The sequence below is a fragment of the Haemaphysalis longicornis genome, unplaced genomic scaffold (genome assembly GCF_048455015.1).
Source record: "Haemaphysalis longicornis isolate Haplotype H1 unplaced genomic scaffold, Haemaphysalis longicornis Haplotype H1 scaffold_8, whole genome shotgun sequence".
Lineage (NCBI taxonomy): Eukaryota > Metazoa > Arthropoda > Arachnida > Ixodida > Ixodidae > Haemaphysalis > Haemaphysalis longicornis.
The window spans coordinates 193,153,880-193,178,418 of record NW_027526445.1 but is presented as its reverse complement, the minus strand read 5'-3'; the positions used below and the strand labels follow the sequence as shown (position 1 = coordinate 193,178,418).

General features: G+C 48.5%; 1 protein-coding gene across 2 annotated transcripts in view; it reads right to left on the bottom strand.

Moving 5' to 3' along the window:
• Positions 1-3,728, bottom strand: part of LOC144149262 (membrane metallo-endopeptidase-like 1) — a 41,411-nt gene extending 37,683 nt beyond the window's left edge. Inside the window, exons 1-2 of one of the 2 annotated variants that reach the window (XM_077680814.1) lie at positions 3,588-3,728; positions 2,203-3,165 (exon numbers count right to left, since the gene is read on the bottom strand). In XM_077680814.1, coding sequence (XP_077536940.1) covers positions 2,203-3,129 — 927 coding nt within the window. In that variant the 5' untranslated portion in view covers positions 3,130-3,165; positions 3,588-3,728. Of the gene's footprint in view, positions 1-2,202; positions 3,503-3,587 lie in introns of those variants that run through there. The other variant, XM_077680815.1, reaches the window with a different exon arrangement.
• Positions 3,729-24,539: the final 20,811 nt, after the last annotated feature.

Here is a 24,539-nt window from a genome sequence, read left to right as displayed (position 1 = left end):
TATTACAAATACCGCTTCCAAATGAATTGTTTGGTGTTCGCAGTGAGAGCACTTTTTCAAAGTACCTCAGGGCTTCGTGATTGACCTGCGGTCGAAACACGGCACTATTACAAATACCGCTTCCAAATGCATTGTTTGGTGTTCGCAGTGAGAGCGCTTTTTCAAAGTACCTCAGGGCTTCGTGGTTGACCTGCGGTCGAAACACGGCACTATTACAAATACCGCTTCCAAATGAATTGTTTGGTGTTCGCAGTGAGAGCGCTTTTTCAAAGTACTTTTTCCGCAAACAACGCGCGACAGTGCAGACATCGTTGATGAGAAATGCTCTCGTGCGCATTCAGGATTACCTCGCAAGTGCAGCATTTTGCCCCATTGCATGCCTCTAAGCAGGCGTTTTTTTCAAATTGACAGGTTTTTCGTCGTTTTGTAAATCAGGATAACATTTCAAAAAGACAGACCTTCTCCGCAATAATTTCTTCTAATGCGACCAATTTGCAGGGAGGGAAGCACTTTCTCAAATCAATGCCTTGACGTGAATTCGAGCGCAGATTTTGAAAGCGGAAGCTCGGCTGGGACTCTCGTGATGCAGCTTGTAACAATAAAAACCTATTCACTGTTACAGGGAAAAATCATAGGGCACCTCAGCATTTTAAGTGATTTGCATGGAATAGTCAGGGATCATCGAAGCTTCTTTGATGTATCTGTTTCGTGTTTGCGGTGCCGTCATGCTCACGTGTCATGCGGCACGCATCCGGATAATTCTTGTTACATGCTGGCATATGCCAGCATGTAACAAATCCTATTCGAACGCAAATATATATTAGGTATATTTTATTTCCGTATTTTTTTTTCACAATGGCCGTAATTTGGATCCATTCGTGCAGTACCCAGCAGCTATGGTCTATTTCGCTTTTGATGAGACATCTAAGGCCTCCGCCCTAAGAAGCGTCGCGAGTTTCTGTAAATCTGTGCGGAATCGTCGTTTTCCAATTTTTTTTCTAAAAAAATAACATCAGAAAAACCTGTTTTCTCCCGCCCCCCAAAATTTCATGAACTCTGACATCGGTAAGCGCCATACCCCCTGACATTAGGATGCCTCTTGCTCTTGAAATCGCGTCTGGCAATGGTTATGTCTTGCAACATTTTGCGATATAAATACCGCGGTAGACTGTCAAGAAACTACAATACTTCCAATTACCACGAAAATCGAGGCTTAAGGCTACTTGCTAAGTAGCGGGACTTCTTTTTAATAAGTTAAAAACAAAATGTTACCCGCTAGTAGCAAGGGAAAAATCCCGGGCATCTCCACTAACGGGACAGCTGAGGAGAGGCGAAGCATGCACTGTATCAGTGTATTCAAAGATTGTAAGTCTCGCTCTCTTGCCACACGGCGCACGCTGATTGGGCGCCGGAGAAGCGACAGTGAGAGAAGCAATCGCGCTTGCCGAGGCGGTGGCGCCCTCTCTTGCGTTGGACCGGATTTAAGCAATTAACTTGCCCCATCTTCCCCAGTTTGGAGTAGTTGCAAAAGTCAACGCGAGCGCAGTGCAACGCCCGCTACTCGCCCTGGGGGCTCGTCCTCGGTGATCAACGAGGCCCCGGCACCAGGCGAGTATGCCTTTTCTTGCTTCGACCCACCGCCCCCGACCAGGCCTAGCGTCAAGAGCCGGGGGGTGCTCGAGTGTAACACAAGGTATAGCTTCTGCTTGTGATTGACAGTTGCTGAAGCGGGCAGCTAGTGAGCGTTACACAAATCTTTGAATCGTGCTAGTTTATTTTGAACCGGTTTTATCCATCGCACACTTTTAGTACGCGTTACGTTGTAGCGCGAGGCGTTGGAAAACGAGTGTTCCGGTGTTTCAGTACCGTGACCAGGTGAGAATACGACGACAGGAGACGCCGACAGTCCGAGCCCCTTAAGAGCTTCGCACATAAAAGTGGGGCACACTAAGCTCACTTAAGATTGGAAACTTTATGCAAAATTGCTATCACCATAGAGTACGGCAAGACAAAAAAAAAACCATAACTAGATAGAGGAAGCTGGGGTATCATAACTCGACAAAACAGCAGAATAAAACCGTGCCTGTACACGCAAGTTCACATGCATTTTCGCCTCTATTCTTTTTGTTAGTTGAAAGACAGGCGCTTGAAATTTAAACGGCTGACTGAACACTGTTGCTCTCGGGATGCGCTCGTACTTACCAGTAGTGCGTCATCTTCACCGTAGACACCGCCGGAGTGGCTGGAAAGTGGGAGGCTCCAGCGACTCGCCGGGAGGCGAGGTGTCAGCACATCCAATTCTCGCACCGTCGTGAAAGTAAAAGCGCGAACTCCCTTCTCACTAGTAATTTGTGAAAAAGATGTATATATAATGGCCTGGTTTTCCGCATCGATGAGCCGCTTCACAAATTCCGTTCTTTCCAGCTCGTACGGAGGAAGCCCGAACGCCTCGAGGTGCACCAGGTAGTAGTTCGCCGTTACGTTTCCTCTCGCCTCGAACGACTGCAGTATCTGTAGGTTCGCGGTAATCGAAATCAGACGCTTCATCGAGGCCACCCGTGGTCCGTCGAGACTGAACCCGAGCAGCGTGTTTATGCCGTACTTGAAGAATAGCAGCAGGATCTTGTCGAGGGCGTCCGCCTGCCTGTAGGAACTGGCTGTGAGGCCTACGGAGCTGAGGAAGCGCGTCAACGCGGCCGTGTCGTCGGTGCCGTCCAGGCAGGTCTTGAAGAGCGCGGCGGCCTTCTGCGCGGCGCTCTGGTGGCCGGCTGGAACGTCGACAGTGAGCAGCGTCACGATCAGTTGGCGGTACACGTCATTCTGGATTTGGCTGAGCGTCTGGCCCAATGTATTGTTGTAGCTGCCACACGCGAAGCTGTAGAAATTCTCACACGGATTAGCGTCGGGGTTCATAAAGGCCCTGAGCATCTCGGAAACACTGGGGAACTTGTCAGGAGCCACAGTCGTCGCTTCCCCTGTCTTATCATTATTGTCATTATGCAGCAGAGCAAATGCCACCGCGCTCACCAGAACTGCAACACACGCCGCGCAGACCCCGAAAGCCGCAGCGCAGTTGTTTCGCGGTCTCCAAGCTGCCGCTGTGCCTCTTTCCCCGTTTCCTTCGTCCATAGCCACAGCCGGGTGAACCGGAGGGGCTTCCGCCGCCTGCGACGGGTACAACGTGAAAAGTGAGCGGGAGACTGCTTCCCTTGAAGGCACCCGATTTTAAGCCATTATATACAAATAAACACAACTAAGGTGGTTAGATCGTACTGTAGGATGCAATGTCAATCCAAGAGAAAATATTTAAGGCATCACGGATTCGCTGATATTGGCGTGCAGATTTAAACAGATGTACCGACCGCATTTGTTCGGATAAACACATCTCATGGATAGATTTAAAGAATCGTCTCGTGCAAATTCCAGGCGCCTCAACTCTTTCCTGAACTAAGTAAAGCATATTGTTGGGCTAGTTGGTGTTGCATAGTTACACGGAAAAAAACTGCGCAAATGGACGGGACGGATGAAGAAGGACAACAAGACAGGCGCAGCCTCACAACTAATTTATTGGAAAAAAGCCTACGCACCTATATACCCTTACGTGCACATGCACACAGTCACATCCGTTTCATCGCAAGAAAGACTCGTTTAGAAAGACTCGTTTAGAATGACCGGATAAGAGAAAGAATAAAACTGGCTCGCACCTTCCGCACCCCTGCAAAGACTGCGCAAACAAGCCCTGCAAGCCGCAAGTGGAAAAAAACCAAAGTGCTTGGCAGGGGCAAGGAAAAGGTGGCAAGAGAAGTGACAGAGGCCTTTTGCATGCGAAAAAACGGTGATAACTGCGAAGCGTCCCTATGTTTGTATTGCAGTGAATATGAATTTCTAAACGAGTCTTTCTTGTGATTAAATGGATGTGACGGTGCGCATGTGCGTGTAAGGGTATATTGGTGCGCAGGCTTTTTTCCAATAAATTAGTTGTGAGGCTGCGCCTGTCTTGTCCTTCTTCATCCGTCCCGTCCATTTGCGCAGTTTTTTTCCTATAACAATCTTTCCGGAACGCTAGTCACAGCAGGTAACCAGCTTTCATTGATTTGTTTCCTGCATAAAGTCTTGTCCTTGCTGAGTTGATAGCGTGGGATAACATGTTGTACAAGTGGCCAATGCTAAGCAAGCTAGAAATAAAGTGCTGCAATCAATTACTACAGATTGATTGATTGATTGTCGGATTTAACGCGCCGACGCAACGCAGGCGATGAGGCGCGCCGTAGTGGAAGGCTCCGGATTAATTTTGACCACCTGGGGATCTTTAACGTGCGCCGAAATCTCATACACACGGGCGTTTTTGCTTTTCGCCTCCATCAGAAAAGCGGAATCGAACCCGCGACCTCGTGCTCAGCAGCGCAACGCCTTAGCCCCTGAGCCACCGCGGCGGGTGATTACTACAGATCATCGTGTCACTGAAGTTGGTGGTCAGCTGAGTGACCACGTACAGTGCGGTGCGGATGGGCAGCATGTGAAGTACGAAAGCCCAGCCTTCAAGACGGATGCGTGAAACGTGCAAAATCCCCTTGTGCCTGCGGGAAACAATGGCTGTTTTGCGGCCTTCCTTCCGAATTGACGTGCAGGCCCTCCATGCTGCACCTCACATTTTCTGAACCAAAAGTGCCAGTTTTTTTCTTGCAAGGGAACCAATTTCTGACCAAAGGTTCACTATTTTTTTAATAAAAAACGGTTTCGCTCCCAAAATGAAGTTCGCTGCATGAGAGAGTCAAAAGGCATCTACAGAGCACAGCGTGACGCTGTTGGCGCATAAATATAATTGCATCCTGCTGACTGATTTCCGTGTTTACAGAAAAAGTGGGGCTGACCCCTCTTTCGTACCAATTGGCAAAACAGAAAAGTGAAATGTGCCTTCACAGGAGCATTTGAATGTTTATTGTGCATCGATATATGAGCTTCCACACAGACATTTATATTTCGTCGGTATGGAACCGTTAAATGCATCAACACTAAACACTGTATTGCACGCACGCGCCGGAGCATTGCGTAGATCCGACTGAAACAACAGGCGCTCGCAAACCGTGCAAACGAAACCGAACGGGCTGTCAGCCAATTGTTTGGCGAACTCACGTTCCGCTGCAGCGAAAGGAGCGTGATTTGCGGGGCTGTTTTGCGGGTGTGCTTGGCGACCGACATCCTGCTGGCGGGTCGCTTCGGCAAAGGTGCGAACACTTTGGTCCTGCTCCGGTGCGTGTACGGCAGACACGTTGCGTTGCGACGAGCTCAGCTCGTATAACGCGAGAGGGAGAGTTCGTAGCTTGGACCTTGAATGCCACTTCCCGCTGGCGTTTCTCTCGTCGCATCAAAGCGGTCATGAGCGCGACATTCGCCCGTCGGCGTCGTTGCCTTTCTGCGGCGGCTCATGCAATCGTTTTCTTACACGGGGCCACCACAACCGAAGCAGTAGGCGGCGGAGAAACCTCGAAGCTTACGCTGCCCTGTCGAGGCGCCAACTGTCGGAGCTCTATATAACGTCATGACGCACCACGCCGCGTCACATCTCTTTCAGACGGTAGCACCATCTGAACGGAGAAGGTGATAGGGAAGGACAATGGGCTTCTTCGTACAGCTATTCACGTTTGAGTTCGTAGCGCAGTTGACAGAGCGGTTCGGGCCTCCCGTTGCGGCGAGAGAGATCGTGGGCTCGATTCCAAGCGCAACCGCGTCAATGAAACTTTTTCTGGCGATGTCATTTCCGTGACGGATATTACGTCAGTGAGGCCTTGGTCAGTGAGGTGTATCCTGGCATAAAACACTGTCGTGTTAAAATTTCCAAACTATATATCCTGAAATACCGCATGGTAGACATCGTAATGCGTTAAGTACAGCGTTGACCATGTGCTAAACTTGGCGTACTTCTATTTTATTATTCTAGGTACAAGTTCAGCTGGAAAAAGGTTTGTTTACAAGGCGAACTTGTGCCCAGAAAATGATGCGCTGCTCGTAGACTCAGAGCTGGAACGTCGCCTACCTCTTCTTTTTACCTCTAGTGCCACTCGTCTTCTTCTTCCTTGCCTTTCACTGGTTCGCTGATGCGTGACGTCAGTTTCCAGTCAACGCGCAATATTCAAACATGTTTCATTACTCCCGGCAAGAAGTCGGCATTTCCAAGTCAAACTTATTGCTTGAGAACGAGCCGCAATGCACGCTCGACATTTGTGCTGAGCGAGCCGATTTTAAAAATAATAATGACAGAAATGCTTGACGGAAAACGATCCTCCCGAGGAAAGTAAGCGAAAGAGAATTTTATTCTGGAAAATGTGCGGATGAACGCAACAATTCATCTGGCCAGGGCCTATTCAATGCACCCCTCACATACACGGTAGTAAAAGTCGGTTGAAAGGAAAACGCTGGTTGGTCCCCCCGGTGCGCGATGCAAACCAGGCGTGGACGATTTGTACCGCGTGAGCCATAAATGACGCACTCCGGGAAAAAAATGCCGTATATCCGTCAAATCATGCTAAAAAAGATCATAGAACCATCATAGGACAAGAGGGCGCGTGGCGCGCGTGGTGGCGCTGACTTCGCACCGCTGGTGAGATTATAGAATCCCCGTAGGGAGCGTGCGACTCCTAAAGAGGCACGATGATGATGATGATGGTTAGAGCCCCTCCCTTTGTGTTGGGACGTCGTTTGTCTACGGTGATGATGATGATTAGCGGCTCCCTCTTTGTAACGGGGTGGCGTTGCACAGCGGTCTTACTCTTAACGCCACCGTACAATAACCTCGCCAAAAATTTAAAATAAAATAAAAATACTTCTACGAAATTTTTGTGCTATACTCGGTTACAACTAAAGAACGGCACCACCTCATGTAGTGTATCACTCCGCCAAAGCGCCTGAACCGTGACGTCAGTGCGCGCGCGTTTTGAAAGGGGTTTGCTATGAATGCGTGATATCGTCTGCCTTGTCTCACGCAGTTTGTTTGTCGTCACTGGAGTCGTTTATAAGCATATGAAGTCCAAAAAATCACGGGAATGGCTCACGCCATGTGCAAAATATTCCAGTAACGTTCTACTTGCGCCGCGCGGAAAAACATTCGGCTACGGTGATAAGGCACCGCGGCAACTTTCGGTGCCGTTCTTAAGTTGTCACCGAGTATAGTCTGACTTCTTTGTTCGCCTGTCTTCCCAGATTGTTCTCTGCTCTTTTCCCACCAACACTCTAACCTTCTTTTACTAACCTCTACTGCTGTCCAATTCACTTTTCCGTTAACCTTAAAGCCAAGGGCTTCCGGAAGCTGGATGGCTCCCTCATTGAGGGCTGGACGGATACTTTTGCACTCCGTTACAATATGTCGCATGGGTTCTGGCTCCTGCCGCAGCCTGCGCACAGTTCTTCATGCACCGGCTCGCGGATAAGCGTTTTTGTCCGCAAGCAGCCAGCCCGGGCTTCAAAGAGCAATGCACTCCCTTTGGTATTATCGAAGAATTTTTCCCTTGTGATCTCCTGCTTCCCGATCCTGTAGATGTCTAAGGACTTCTTCGCGTCCATCCTCTTTTTCCAGGTCGTTGTCTCTGATTTTTTCACTTCATTTTTTATTGCCGTAATCGTTTCGCCTGCACTTCCAGGTTTCATATACTTTGCCCTGAGAATGGTTCGATTCCTCCACTGTGCGTCCACGCTTTTCATGTAAAGATACCGTGCCAGCCGTGTTCGCCGTGTCGGCGCCACCAGCATCGGCCGCTCCCTCGTGCCGTGGCCGGATAGGCGAACAATGGGCGGACAATGCGGAGGCGTACAATGTATTCCAACGAGCTGAATTTTACCGTATCGACTGCTGTCGATTTGTTTCATTGGCGCTCATAAGGAAAAGGGCACGAAATTTCTCAAGAACAAGCACGCTTTCGACGCGTCTTGTTAAAGCGGCGCCGCAGAGAACTGCGCGGTGAAAGGTCGCTACACCCTGACTTATATAACAGCGCGCCGGGAAACAGGACTATACACAGAAAGGACACACAGACGGATTGCTGTACTTTTTGGAACTGCTTGTTTTTTTGTATTCTTTAGTTGTTATTTCTTTCTTAACGTGTCACTTTCTTTCCGCATTTATTGCCCGTTCAGTGACAATAAATAAACTCAGCCTTCAATCTGTGTCACTACACCCGTCGAGGAAACGTAAACCCTGTAGACACGTAGCCTTACGCCGCTGCAGTTCAGTCTTTTTTTGACAGCTTTTAATTAAAATTTAATTGACCGCTGCATTCTCCGGGCCCCGCCGCGTGCTCTTTGCCCTCGAAATGAAGCAGTCTTCTTTTCTTCTTTACCACCCTTCCGGTATTCGTTCCGGCGGGTGCACATAAGTTGTGCTTGGTGTTCTGCCTAGCGCATTGTCCTCGGGCAAAACGAAATGCGATCAACAGACACCCGGACAGGAGACGAGCGCTTTTAATTACATGGAGAGCTATTTTTTTTTTATTTTACTCGAGTCACTTTCAGCGGCGAATTCGTTGTACTAAGCTACCGATTTTGCTGAGCAAAAAAATAGTTCTCATTGAATTGATTCGGTAGCCACAGCGAACGACGAAAATGCGCGACAGATTCAAAGCATCACCGCTGCGCTGATTTGGCGCAGTTATATTAGAGAGAAAAAAAACATGATTGTGAACAGGCTTCTGTGCTGGAAGCCGAAACGTCAGTACGTTTTGTTTGGACTGGTCGGCGTCTCTTTTTTATTCATAGAAAAAAAAACAGGTGAGGTAGTAGTCAACAATACTCAACAAAAACAAAAGCTCACATCAACACGTAGGCGTTGACCATAAAATCTTTAGCTGCAGGGAACGGAATAGCCGCGAGGGCTTTAAAAAACGCAGAAAAGAAGCTAGGCGACATCAATGGTCGCAGTCGTCAACAAAATGACCTCTCATTTCCCCTGCCCGGAATGGCTAATAAGATCTGGAGACACGAAAAATATTACCTCATAAATAGCGCATACAGAAAACAGACTGGCAGTTTCAAACCGGATACCCTGTCTTCAGCTGTCCGACGCGTTTTGCGTTTGGTCGATGGGAGCCTCGAAAGCTTGTATGACGGAAATCTCGGATCCGTCAATTTTCTACCACGAACGAAGTGCGCACTGCGTATTCTTATCCTCTTCGCTGACTAAAATTGGATTCCATCGGGCCCATGTTAAAAAACGAACAATTTTCACCCGTCTCCCGTGGACGGGGTGGTGGCCGCCCCGTCTCCTGAACCCATCTGTTCACAATGAAGCCTCTCTCTCTCCCTCCCCTCATTCAATCTCTCTTCGTTTACGCAACGCACAATGCATATCCATCGTGTTCGCTGCTCGTGAAGGGAAGAACATGCCAAAATGAAAAGAGGTTTGTTTTTAGAAGATAATTAGTAAGTGTTGTCACATTTCACAACGTAAACCTCCGTGCGCACACCGCGAAGTTCCCGTTACAGTATTACACCAGCGTCGTGTACAAGGCTGCCTTCCGCGTAGTTTGCGAAGCACCCACGAGATAGCGCAGCAGTCTTGCCTCACGACAAGAGATGAACGGCCAGAGCGATACGGCATCTTTGCATGAAAAGCGTGGGCACACAGTGGAAAAAAAATGCACTGACCCTGATAGTCCCTAATGCGAAATTTGTGCGCAGCAAGAACTTCTGTCTTCTCGGTCACGACGCATATCTGCGGCATCTGAGGAAGTGATCGCGTGATCAGCGAATGCACAGCGGCGCGCGCTACTCGCCGTTATTTCGTAGCGCGAGGCCGCCGCCAAGCACGCTGTTGCAAATCGTGTCTGAACCTTCAGCGCAAATTTCACCTGGTTCGGATGAGCCACAAACGGGGAAATGTCTGGCGAAAGTGTGAGTGGGAGGTAGTGAGACGTACTGAGCCGTGGGGGCACTCTGGGAGATGACGCCACAGCAGCGCGTGCCGCCCTCCCTCTCACGCTTCCGCCAGGAGCTCCTCCGTTTTCTGTCGGTTGGGGTCTCCATTACGCGGAAACCACCTTCGCCTCGCCACTGCCGCCGTCAAAGGCCTGTACCGGACGCCAATGTGCTCCGCCCTAAAATAACCAGAAGTCACAGGACGAAGTTTATGAGACGTGGAAGCGAAGGGGAAACGACCCTTCAAAACTATGAAACAATGAAGTGAACGAATCAGAGGCAACGAGCTGGAAAAAAAGATGAACGCAAAGTCATCAGATATCTACGGAATCGGGAAGCGGGGGATCACGAGGGGAAAGTTATTTGGTAATAGCGAAGGGAGCGCATTTATATTTAAAGCCCGGGAGGCATGCTTGCAAACAAGAAAGTGTATCCTTGAGCCGGTATATACAGGAAGGCAGTGCACAGAGAGAGAGAAACAACTTTCACTGAGCCCATTTCAGGTGACGCTCGCAGGCGTCAGACGGGGTGGAACCCTATTCACAAGTCCCATATGAGTCCAATAGCTCCTGGCCCCTGGACGCGAGCTCTTGCTGCGTCGACAGGTCGGGGCTGGACATCAAGATCTCCCATCACTCGGGTAGGGGGGGGGGGAAGGGGGAGGGGAGGTGGGGGATTCTTCAGCTGAGTACACTCCGCCAGTATGTGCGGCAGGGTGCCTTCAGTGTTTTTGCAGAACGGGCAGATGGGGTCGTGTTCTGCCGGGAACATCTTGTGCAATAAAGCTGGGTGCGCCAGTGACCCCGCTTGTGCGCGGCGCACTATTGTTTGTTGCTTGCGGTCGAGTTGCTGGTGCGGCACGGGAAGCCTGCACCTGGCGCTCCTGTACAACCCGGTAATCTCGCGGTAGCTCGTGACTGGGTGCGGTAGCTCCGACTCGTCCTCGGCCCGGTGTGCCAGTTCGCGGGCGTAGTGGTCGGCGAGGGCGCTGCCTTCCACTGTCGAGTGTGCCGGAACCCACACGAGCTCTACGTCTTGTCCCGGTGGGCTGCGCTTTGCGAGAATAGCTAGGGCCGCGTGGGAGACGATCCCCTTGCCGTAAGCCGTCTTCGAATCTGTGACGATCGTATGGACGTCTCCGTGCGTGAGGGCGAGAGCGATGGCCACCTCTTCTGCTTGGCTGGCGTCAGTCGTCCGTAGCGACGCGCTGGTCACCAGCTTGTCGATGATCGTGACGGCGGCCACTGCTTTGCTGCTGTGCTGGGGAAGTGAGGCGTCCACGTAGAGGACCCGGGGGTCTGCTTCCAGCTGTCGGGCGAGTGCCTGTGCCCGCGCGGCACGCCCCTCGTCGTTCCTGCCTGCCTGCATATTGCGCGGCAGGGGCTTGGTCTTGAGCACTTCCCTCCACGGCGGAGGTAGAGGGTGCTTGGGTATCTGTGGTTCGATGGGCCAACCAATCTTCCGGAGGACTGCTCGGCCGTGCTCAGTCTGGCTCAGTCGCACTCTCTGGTTAGACCGATGAGCCTCTATGAGCTCGTCTACCGTATTATGTACCCCCATGTCCAGCAGCTTCTGCGTAGACGAGTACTGGGGCAGGCCCATAGCCGTCTTGGTGGCTTTACTTACGATCGTGTCTAGCGTGTTCCTGTTCGCCTTCGTTAGCTGTAGATACGGGGCCGAGTAGGTGATGTGAGACACGATGAACGCTCAGCTTGCGCTGGCGAGCCAGAAAATATGCGACATATTGTCGTAATCTTCCTCATCATTATCATCATCATCCTATATACGCCCACTTCAGGGCAAAGGCCTTTCCCAATGAATCCCCAATTATCCCGGTCCTGTGCTAACTGCGACGACTTTATCTCCGCAAACGTCTTGATCTCATCTGCCCATCTAACTTTCTGCTGCCCCCTGCTCCGCTTGCCGTCTCAAGGAATCTACTCTGTTACTCGTAATGACCAACGGTTATCTTACCTTCGCATTACATACCCTGCCCACAACCATTTTTTCTTCTTAATTTCTACTTTTTTTTTATTTGAGAATACTGCAGACCTTCTCGGTCCAAGCAGGAGTGGTACAATGGGTAATACAAACAACGATGTCACGTACAGAAAGGTACAGACACAATCCAAGAAAAGAAGAAAAAAAAAACTATACAATTCCTAGTAGTCAAAACAAGTGTCAGATTGCAAAGTTCAGAATCATGCGGAAAAGTACAATCCCATCGAAGGGAAAAAAAACTGCTTACAATAAATCCTCTATTAGTACATTTGCGTCTATTGTTCGAAACTTATAGTTTTAATCTTTTCAATAAAGGATTCTACTGTGTCACAGTTCACAGCTATTGATGGAAGTTGATTCCAATATGCAATTGATGACGGAAAAACAGAGTTTTTGTGGATGTTGTTGTGACTTGATGGCATTCGTAATGTCTTATTGTGGTTAGTTCTCGTGGAATGCCTGAAAGGTTCAAGAAGATGGTCTGATCGGGATATTGCATAATTCCCATGATAGAGGAGATACATGAATTTAAGTTTAGAATGTATTCGCCGTTCGGAAAGACAATGAAGTTCGGCTCTTTTACGTAGATTAGTAACACTGGTATACCTGGAATAATCGGAAAACACAAATCGAACTGCTAAGTTTTGCACTCTCTCAATTTTATTAATAAGAAATTTTTGATAAGGACACCAAATTATATCTGCGTATTCTAGTGCTGGTCTAATCAGGGCCTTATAGGCGGTTAACTTTACTGCAGGGGGAGTGTTACGGAGTTTTCTCTTTAGGAAACCCAGCTTACCTTGCGCTTTCGAACAAATAGCAGTTATATGTGGTGCCCAATTAAGGTTGGATGTTAATGTTACTCCCAAATATTTAACTTGATCGCTTTTAGTAATTTCTAAATTGTCTAATGTATAAGCAAAGTTGAGTGGTTTTTTCTTATTCGTGAAAGTTATGGCTACGGTTTTTCTCGCGTTCAATGTCATTCCCCACTAGGCTTGAATTTTTGTTAATGAGTGATTAAGGTTAATCTGGTCCTCAGCTCGATTTACCCTTGTGTACACGACGCAGTCATCTGCGAAAAGCCTTATTTGAACGGATGAGTCAATGCCCATAGGAATGTCGTTGATGTAGATAAGGAATAAAATTGGTGCTAAGACTGATCCTTGTGGTACGCCCGAAAGGACGTTCAGGCTGTTCGACGTGTGGTTGTTCACAGCAACAAACTGCTTGCGGTTGTGTAGATATGACGTTATCCATGTAATAATATTATCTTCAATTCCAATTGCTTGCATTTTTGTTATACGTCCTGAACACGCGTTTGTTCCCTGACCCACTCCGCTCTCTTCTTGTCCCTTAATGTTACCCCTATCATTTTCCGTTCCATTGCTCGCTGAGTCGTCCTCAATTTAAGCTGAACCCTCTTTAGTGAGCCTCCAAGTTTCTGCCCCGTAGGTGAGAACCGGTAAGATTCAGCTGTCATGTACTTTCTTCTTCGGGGATAATCGTAGGCTGTCATTCCTTATCTAAGAATGCCTTCCGACTGCCCTCCACCCCATTCTTATCCTTCTAATTATCTCTGCCTCATGGTTGGGATCCGGGATCACAACTTGGCCTAAGTAGACATATTCGCTAGCCACCTCCACTCCTCGCCACCTATCTCAAACCGCTGTGCTCTCCTGAGGTTATTGAGTATTACTTTTAAATGCAGAGCATTTCAGTAACTCACGATGTCACCCGGGTTGACGTCCGTAGTCGTAGTCCGCACCCCTCCCCCTACACTATATAAAAAAAATACTCTCCGGCGCCGGGTTTAGATCCCTCGACCCTGCTGGCGGAACGCAATGTACATGGTGCTCTACCCACTGCGCCACAAAGCCGACACAGAATGGGACGCTACGAACGCGCCTTATATCCTTGACTCATTCAAACTACGTCAAGAAGCTGCTGATACAACGCATTCACTACCACCAACTCCCCAAACACTAAACGTTAACGCAATACACCCACCCCCTATGCGACGCATTTACTCGAGTCCCCCTCGCGGGGAGATGGGCCCAATTTACGATAGTAAGCGAAAAAAAGTGGCAGTGCAACGCCGGCACGCGGGAGAAAAAGCAAGCAGAAAAAATAACAGAACTCCCGCTGGCGCAGTTTCAGGCAGGGGTGCGTGAGACCTGCGAAGGCGGGAAATTTGAATTTCATTGGGTGATGGCAGTGGGCGGATAACGGCGCTACAGTCCATTATGGCGAATCACTGCTCTGCACTTCCGTCCGCTTTCACATTGAGTGGAACGGCTTTAATTTTTAGTTTTCTGCATATATAATTTTAAAGCCCGTGGTTCTACTCTGCTTGTCCAATTCGGTAAGCATGCTTTGCAATTTGTCCCGCCGAGTTACTCAGCAAGGCGACGTCATCAGCAAATCTGAGGTTACTGAGGTATTCTCCATGAACTCTTACGGCCACCTGATCCCAATCCAATGTTCTGAATACCTCTTGTAAACATGCTATGAATAATGTTGGAGAGAATGTGTCTCCCTGTCTGATGCCCTTCCTTACAGGAAAAGTAGGACGATGGTAGCTGTCTACCCATTGTAGATATCCTGTTGTATTCTTACGTAATGCTCGTCTATACCCTCATTTCGCAATGCCTGAATGACTTGAATGAATTGAGCAAATTCGGAGGGCGTTTTTCGGAGTTTATTTGTTTTTGCAAATTCGGAGTTTTTCGGAACGCAATTTCAGAGTACAGAAAATTCAGAGTTTTTCGGATTATCAGGGTCCTAGAGTATTGATCTTTAAGAAATGCTATGCACAACAATAAAAGAAATCAAACAGCAGAGAAATTTTTATTGTCTTATCAAAATGTGGCCTACATTCACAATCTCTGCAATGTATGCCCAGATTTCCGTTACTCGTCTTTTCTACATTGTTCCTATGCTCTCTAGGTCGATCATTTAAGCAACGAGCAGACTGACCAACGTACTGTCTGCCGCACGATAAAGGAATCTAATATAGGAAAGGAATATCGAACACAATCAAATAAGATTGTGAATGTAGGCCACATTTTGATAAGACCAGCATTGTCAGCCGACACGAGGATCAGCTAACAAGAGAAATCATCGAGGCATACCAGATTGTTTCATTGAAAGACAGAAGCGTTAGTACAACTTCCATTACACTGTCAAAGAAAGAACTGAAATTCTTATCTAATCAGTTATTTTTGCCTTCCTAAAGTGCCTTTTTTAAAGCGGGTGTTTGAAGTGTCATCCTCCACTTTTTAGTTTTTAGATTTTATTGTATTTGCTAGTGCTCCTCCCCTTTCCCTCTTTTCTTTCATTCGCAGTGCGCCGCCCCGTATAAAATCGGGCGTCACAGTGAAAATAAGCGAGTTGATAGTAGCGCCGTGTCCCGTCCACTTCGTTCGTCCTTGTTCCTTTGCGCTTACTCAAACGTTCAAACTTTAGTGAAATGAGGTTAGAGATAGTCGAATGAAATTCTAGAAAAAGAACATATCCGGGAAAAAGGCCCGAAGTGGAGTGGCAGGGAAGGTGAGACGTGTTTGACCTTGGTTCGACTATTGTTGTGGGGAGAGATCTTGTTCTTAATGATAAGGGTCCAAAGCTACTCCCTTTGTGAAACTTGGCAACGTAAGTGGAACGAACAAAAGTGGAAACTTGAAAAAATTACGCCCACCTCCCCTCGCGGGAACCCTGGTATGATGCGACGCTGAAGGGGGTTCCAGTGGCGTCGCATCAAGCAGTCGTCGCGTACGGCAAGAGAGCAAGCGCAAGCGCAAGCGCGGACGACCGTTGACTGAGAGCGCGGCACTCCGCTTCTATGCGCAGCGCGCCCGAAGGAGAGGTGACCGCGGAGAGAGAGAGAGAGAGAGAATAACTATTTCTGACGAGGCTCAGTCCTAGCGAGTGAGTACTGCACATGCGCACAGTGCGCAGCCACGCGCAGCGCGACCGCAGATGTTGGGAGAGAGTGTTCGCTATCGGAGAGAGGAGAGGAGGCGAGCGGAGGAGAAACGCAGCTGTGCGGACGCGGACGACGGACGCACGCAGGACAGGGCCGCCGGCAAGAGATGCTCCTCTCAGCGTCGCATCTAATAGAATAGGAAAAGTAGTTCGAGGATGCCAGGGAAAGATAAAGGGTAGTCTGGTTTTTACAGGCGGCGGTCCCTGAATTCGGAGTTTTTCGGACAAATCTGAATTCGCAAAATTTTTACCGGCGAGTGTTTTTCGGATTTTATCGGATTTATCCCAAAACGCAGAACCCTACCCATAATCTATGAAGGCTATTGGCCTCGAGGACATACCGTGGCGCCACCTACGAATGACGTCACTTGTTGAACGCCGGGTCGGGTTGTCGTCTGTTACAACCCATTTCCTGTGCGTATACGACCGCGTGTTTTTTCTTTGTGGCCACCGTCTCCGCCCTACTTGTGGATGTTACGCAAATTACCGCAAAAAGTGGTCTGCAGACCGAATAATCCGAGCGAGCAATCAGCGACTCGCTATTTCCCGGCGACACCGCCGCGTTTATCGCCGCGAGATCGACACGTAGGTGGCGATAGCGTCGCTCTGGACGCTCCTCCGCTGAGCGGCCCGGGAGAATGCACACTGTGGGCGCGCTTAGTGCCTTTCTCGTGTCGTATGTGCGCACGAAAGGCGCAGACAAGAGTGGTATGCTGTAGTTCGGTTCCTCAACGTCCAACGAATAGCGTGGAAGCGGCAATAAGTTTTCATTGCTACGCCAAAAAAGCGGCTACCAATCGGGAATCATAGAACAGCCGCAATAATGACAATGAACTTGTACGCCGTGGCTCGTAGCAAGCTCGATCTTTCCACACTCTGGCTTTGAGCCTTCAATAAAATCATAAACAGAAGCAAACCAGGAAGCCTCGATCTCCAAAATTCAGTTTACAACAGCAGTTTAAATCGCTTTCACTTGTAGCATATCGCATTCTTGCATTTGTTGGATGCCCTGAAATGGTAACACCACTTAAAACTGCCCCGAATTTTTTCTGAGCTTACAATATTTTTTTTGTGTGTTCGAAAGGTAACATAAAATTACTGATATTTATTCAGCGCCGATCGAGATATAAATGCAACCGTTCTAATAGGTCTTTTGCGCGCAACTTTAAATAAATGAAATTTTAGCGACTCTGAAGGAAGGTTTAATGAATAACGGTGTCGTATCACTTATTTACGGCTTTCGTCGCAAGTGAACTTGCGAATTAAATTACTAACGAGCGCAATCTTATGTTTAGCTAGACTTGCAAAGTGACTAGCCTGGGACCTCACACTGAGCTCAGATTTTCTTTTACGGCTCTACTGTTGACCATTTGCGCTCCTTTTAATATCTAACTGGTGCCTAGAAAAGCGAGATGTGTTTGCATTCTTGCGTAATGTCGCTTACGAACCATAAAGATTGCAAATGAAGTTGCCCTGTTGAAGATATAGTAAAACGTTCCCTTTTTATTTCTCGTTACGAAACAGCGTAACGGGTTCCCGGTAACTACATTGTGTTGTAAACTGTACCTCGCTTTTGTCTTGGCATTTAATTCTTGTTGTGAATTGGCTAAAAAAGGCACGGATAAAATTTTTCTGTGCATTTCGTTTTTTTTTATGGGGGGGGGGGGGGGGGCGCTTCTGCCAACGTTCCAAGCGCAGCGAGTAGAGATCGCATGTAACACAAAAAGCCAAACGTTGGTTATCAGTATAATTTCCAATTGAAAGTACGCTAGGCGTCGTGTTCCGTAGCGGTGAAAAGGCAGTACTTCAACGAGTAGACGCCAGTATTCTCAAAACTGATTAACCCCCCTTTTGGCCCGCGATTGTCCAGGAATTGTGGCTCGCCCCTTTTCAAAATTGTATTGATAGCGAGCATTGTGGGAACAATAAAATATCCAGCGAGTCACGGCACACACCCTCCACAGATGTGGACAACAACGTGCGTTGTTACGCGATTTTTCCGCCTTCTTTAAACTTAGGTCCTCCTTAAGAGGTTAAGACGTGACCATATTAGGAATTTCGTTATGCTGAGTGAAACACATTTCTGGACAAGGCGATTTATGGCGGGATTTGAAAATGGGATATATGAAAATGACGCACACGAAATGCCACAGGACAAACGCAAACTCACAACTGCTTAATTTTACCGAGAAATCCCCCCGAAATACTCTTGCGCATCCACAGAAACGCATTTCAAATAATTCGTAAATTTAGCAACACAGTATAAGCAATGACTGTCCAAAAATGGTACTTATTTTCGAAAAGGTGCGGGATAGAATTCAATGGACCCTATGCGAAATTGCTTGGTGATCTAGCAACTCTGATGTAAACAAGACCGTCCGCCATATTGGTACGGGCGACGATCGCGAAGTCTCGCATTGTTTACTGTGGAAGAGTAGGTGACGGTAACGCGGTATGGCTCAAACTGGACTGCGTTTTTCGGGTCCCGACCACGGATTGTGGACGAAGGACTCGTCTGCGCTGCCGACTGTGTCTGAGGACTCACACCACTCGTGGTGCCGCGCCGAAGACCCATCCGAGCCCAGCGCAGCAGGGCATGCCGCCTAGCCACCGAGCCGCATTGCTCGCCTTCATCGGTGCGGACAAACACGTGCGACTCGCAGTAAGTAAATCTTTGTTTTTTCCTTGACGCGAGTTAACCGGTATGAGCATTTGTACAGCACTTTGTTCACCGTTGTTTACCATGTAAATGCGTAGCGGGGACCCTGTTGCAGTAACCCTGAAAGAGGAAAGCGACAATCGCCAGACCGTACCGCTAGTGGGTGGATTAGGTATTTTCAAATGCTGTACATCGAATTTACGGGACAATTTTTGGCGAAGATGTTTACGGAAAGGTTGCGGCCGTTTTCCGTGACGGTCGTCCGCCCGTGCGTTTGCCGCAAATCATTCGTGCTTTGCGGCGAAGTCAACTACAAAAGTGCACATGCGCCTTGAATTTTCGTTTTTGTGTGTGTTTTCATTATTTATTGCGCATGTCCTGCCGCAAAAATCTGTTTGTGCGTCTGGCTTGTCCTTTTTTGGCAGTGGGGTGGTTGTGGTAGCTTCTAAAGCGCATGTTTTGAGTGTGCCCGAACAGATAATACCGTAAAACCTCGTTAGCTCGAACTCACTGAACTAAAAATTTTTTTTTTAAATTCGATGGGTCATCGGTATAGCCAGAATGTTTACCTGTTTATCTGGAAAGGTTTTGGAAATGAGTTCCAGATAATCATAATATTGCTTGCTTAAGTTATGACGAACACGAATATGCGGGTACTGGTATCATTACCCACGGTGAGGTTCTCTTGAAACAAATCATGCAGCGATACTTGCACGCTCGAACTTGAAAAACAATTTTGACATCATTGCTGTTCGAGGTGTAGATTATTGCCCTTGCAACAGTGTTAAGCAAGACACAAAATCTGGTCATTTTGAGTCGAGATGTTCCTTGCGGCCACTGCTTTCTGCTCTGTCCCTTTAGCATAAACTGTAGCGGACTAGTCCTGTTCTTCCCTGAGTGCTATTTACTGTTACTCTCTCTGTTCTTGCAGGTTGGGCCTCATCCATGTGGTCAGCAGCTGCTTTCGCTCCCAGAGAAAAATTGACCGGCCCTATGTTGTGTGCCTCACCTCTGAGACGGACAGTGGGGCGATTGTGGAGGCAGCGTGCGAGTGCCCGGCGGGTTGCAGTGGAGCATGCAGTCACATCCTGGCAGCTGTACTCGTCCTCTTGCAAGCCCAAGGTTTTAAAGAGGCGCCACCGGAGCTTGCGTGCACAACTGCCACAACAGTGGGGACGTCTGAGACAGCAGGGCATCAAGCCAGCGAGTGTCCAAGACATTGACTGGAGAAGCCCGCAAGAAAATGGCCCCTCCCTTCCCTTGCCAATGCGTCTGTTCGGCGCACGTCGAGTGCAGGAGCAATGCGAGCAGCAATAAAGTGCCGTGCAAGCGCTCGGGAGAAAACTTGGCAGCCTTTGGAATGGGTTTTTTGCCTCAGTTTTGCTGGCCTCACCCCCCCCCCCCTTCCCACACACACACACACAGAGTAACAGAAACGAGGAATGGCATGTCACCTGGAGGGTCACCTATGAGCTACCAGCTAGCATTCAAGCAACATCACGCCGTGGTCATCTCGCGAGCACGCAGAGGCTGGGCAATGTCGTGTTTACTAGACCGCTGCATGCAGGGGTGCGCGAATGCTGTTCCATTTATATCCACAGTTTGCTATATTGTACGCGCTATAAATCAGCGAAGTATTTTAATTTACTGGGATTTTCACTGTGGATACAAAAAAAGCAAAACCACTCAAGCTGATGCGCGGTGGACTGATGCAACTCAGGCCGTTTTTTTTTTTTTTTTTGATGAAAACTTGAAAATTGTTTCACCTACCTACATCAGTGGCCACTATCATTACGTCGGAGGCATGCATGCAGTATGTGACAAACTAGAGGAGTGAGTGTGTATTTTAGTCGCAAAATATTCGACAGTAAATACATCGCGGCTGAAATGACAATGGGCAACAAGTTAACTTGACGTAAACAAACCTGTTAGCCCGGCAAATCGGGAACCAAGTGCAGAAACTCGAATTTTCCAACGTCAGATCATCATAAAACAGTGTACGCCACTTCCGCAACGACAGGCGGTTAAATGCACCGAAAAGAAACTAACAACATACTCCGATACCGTGCGCGCCCGCCACAGAGGAAATTTTCAACCGCGCCGTGACGGCGTAGTGCGGCAAGAAAAGTTTACAGCCCTAGGTAAGATAAAGGCTCGTGTAGGGGCTAAGCGGTACCATTTAACAATGAAATGAAGCGGGCGTAGAGCCACAGGGACGAGTGAAGAAATAAAGCTTAATTTTGACAACGTGTGGTACTGTTTCCCCGCTCGAGCGCCGCTGTCAGTCATAAATAGGTGACGCACGCTCAGGCTTCATTTATAATACAAAGGCTGAACCACGGAACTCCAACGCAGCTGTATTTTTCATCCGGACAGCGACTACGAAATCCCGCGCTTAGCGAACCAATGACAAATACTCGCTCCCAGCGCAACGCGCTCAGCGTGTCACAAAGGTTGCTCGCGCCGGCGTAGTTCGCGTCAGAAAGTTCGTTCAAGAGCGTGGAACTTCACGTGCCTTTTCTCCATCTGGACCGGTATTTCCTCGTTGCGTGCACTGCGGCACGCAGCAATGCTACGGCATTGTAGTCCATCAACAAGTGCTGTCAATGCCCGCCTTCTATGTTTTGCTACTTGGTTTCGGTTTCAAACGACCGTACCAAAATGGCGGACCTAGTTACCGGAGTCGACGTGAGATGGCGGGGCGCATTTTGCATAGGGTCTATTACACAGGCGCATGCGGGTGTAAAATACGTCCCCCGGTAATGTATGGGCGATAGCGCTAGGGTCGTGGGCAGAGTGTTTTTGTTTGTTTCTTCTTTCTATAAGGAAACAGCGTAATTTTACAAGGGCGTGGCAAGTGCACGGGCATGCACAGGTCTCGTCGCTTCGTACCCATTTCGTGTATTAAACTTTTATCCTTTAAATAACCACCACGCGACCTTCAAAAAGCCCCATTTGACGTACCCGAAGCGGCAGACTGCACTCATCAATAAGAAAAGTGCAATGTGTCGAAACAATGTTTATAACACGTTACACGCGTATTACACGTTTCACCACGGCGAAGATGTTTCGTGGAATTAAACCAGCGCAACGGCCGCTGATTTTTGCGTCTCTAGAGGAAATGCGCAAGCAGAGGTAACTATGTCATTGCTTACTGCCAAACAAGTACACGTGTTGGTTGTTTTATCGCGTGCAGCACGAGTCTTGCGCCGCGCGCTACGTGAACGAGCAGGCGACGCGAGAGCGCCATTCACGCTAGGAGCGTTTCGTCCCGCCGCCGCCAGGGGCCGACTGTGTTCGATCTCGGGGCGGCATCGCGCGCGACTCGCAGCGGGTGCGCAGCCAGCTAACGCCAAGGAGGAGGCAACTGATGCCGAGAAAAGTACGGTGTCAATTCATTATAACACATGTTACGTGACATGTACGAGACTGTGTGTGTAAGAAAACACCTTGTAACAGCGACGGAAGCACGTCGCTCACTTGTGATCTCACCGCACGTACTGCTCGCTTTGACTACGCGAGAACGTTGATCGGATTGCTTCGCCGCACGTGCTTTTAGTGCTGCTGTGATCTGCAGTTTGGCTTAAGCAGTGCCTATTTCCCCTACAATGCTTTTCATAGTTACTCACGGATTTGATTAAGAATCACTGTCGTAGCCTGTACTCTGCACGGCTGATATGTTTACTTTTCGCGACAACTTGTCCGCAATTTATGAATAGTATGAACGCGAGTTTTCAACGCCTTCGAGCGGGTTTGGACATGGCTATATTTAGTTTTCATTATGACCTGGGCGTGGGAATGTATAACTGCAACGCGGGATTTTGTCTGTTTGCAGTGAGCCGGCCTTTCGCAAGCATCAATTTCGAAACTCCCGACTGCTCACAGAAGGCGAGGCTGTGTACGAGGCGAAACACGTCGTTAATGATTTAAGGTAATTGGGAGTTTTAATATAGGAGAACAGAGCGTTGGGGGCCCGCAAGAAGTTAGGGGAACCCAAACGCAACACGCGCGCTTGCGACGAGAGGGTCTTCTCCAACAGCTTGCCGCGGCTTCGGATGCACGTAATCGAATGTTGGGACTTTAGGCTTCAGAAAATTTCTTTCGTCCGTAGTTTACGATGATCACAAATACTTGAATAACAGCTGATACTAATCATAATAAAATTTTCCCACGGTTGATCGTTGCCAATAAATGTTGGATTTGTTTCCTCACCTGCTATCACATTTTCTGGTTGTCTGCTGGTTCATTTGGCTCTTTTTCCGAGAGTTCGAAAAACTCTGCTTTTTCCTACCGTGGAAGGAGCCGAATGAGGTAGCAGATGATTAGAAAACCCGCTTTCACATTTTCTGATCGTCTGCTTCCCAATTTGGATCCTCCCTACCATGAATCCCATAGAGTTTCATACAAATAATTATTGTATGAAACTCTATAATGAATCCCAAACGTGCTTTTCGCTCTGCATACCCCAGGTGGCGCCATCGTTCCAAGATCAGCTTGCGCTGGCTCGCCCGTCCAAATCTGTCGCCATTTTCCCATAGGCGAAAATTGTTTTTATTTTCATAATCAACGGGTAATTGTGCCATCGTTGTTCCCGGTTTTAAACAAAATAGACCAAAAATGCGACCTTCGTGTGAAGAACAGAGCGGCGGTTCGCTCAGGAAATTTTTTAAAGTGTTCCATTTATCGTCGCACCACCCTGTATTTCATTGCCGCTATCGTTACAGTTGCAAATTACAGTCCCTCATACAACTTTTCAGCCCACTGTTACCCCCTTCCTTGTATGTGTAACTTTGTATCCGCGGTGATTTCCGTTTAAGTGATCGATGATCAAGATACCTGCCGCGGCCTCGGCCGATGCTTGCGCGCAGGCACCGTCATCTTTCAGCCGCTCGCCGCACCGCACGCGTGAATGGGCCGGCGGTGTCGGGACCGACCTCCGCGACCGGTCGGCGTAGGTCGCGGCATATATTTGAGCATCGCTTTGAAAGCCACAGCTGATGACACTGCCTAGCACGATTTTTCACCACCCTAACATCCACTTTCACCAATATGGAACTTTTCCACGACTTGCGTGGTTTTAAGAAGCGGCGACAAGTTGTTGCCGCAGCGAGCTGCGTCGGTTCGAGCTGCTCCGTCGGCCGTGCGGGCAGGCACGGCGGATGTGTGTGCGGAGCGTTTGTGCGAGCAGTAAACGCTTCATGATTTCCTGCTTCATACATTTGTTGCAAACAAGGGAAATCTTGAAACTTAGCTCGGCGATCGTCGTAGTCTACATTGTTAATCGGGGAAACGAGTCGCAGCTTACGCTTCGGTCGCATACGTCATACACCACCACGCTCAAATTGTTTGCGGAGCACAGTTGACACGGTTATAAGGTCCCCATGAGGTCAAACTGCACTTGACGCACTGTGAATTAATTTCAAACGATGGAAATTAACACGAAAGTACTTTTAGAAGGCGCTTCCTGAGCGAAGTGTCACACGCTACAAGCCAACTGTGCAGCAAGATAGGAACGGTGATCATAAAAGTGACGTCAAAACGATCGCAGCGCCGGCCTCTCCAGTGGTGGGCCTGGCGGCCAATATATAGGGGTTGAGTGCACTCCGCGCATTTCTCTGCCACCTGATTGAGCGTGCGAATATGGTCCATTATTGAATAGTCTTTACGAAACCTTGCTTGTTCATTAGGTTGATTGAAATCTAAGGTGGCAGAAATTCTGTTAGCGATTACCTTGTAGACGACTGGCAGTAACCTTGTAGACGACTGACTGAAGTACCTTGTAGACGGTGACATAGTAAGTAGATCGGTCTGTAATTTTTCGAGTCCTTCATGTCACCTTTCTTATAGATTATGACGATGTCCGCGTTCTTCCAAGATTCCGGAACACCCGCGGTCATTAGGCATTGCATATAGAGGCTTAATTGATTTATTGTAGTGTTTAACGCGCCGACGCAACGCAGGCGATGAGGCGCGGATTAATTTTGACCACCTG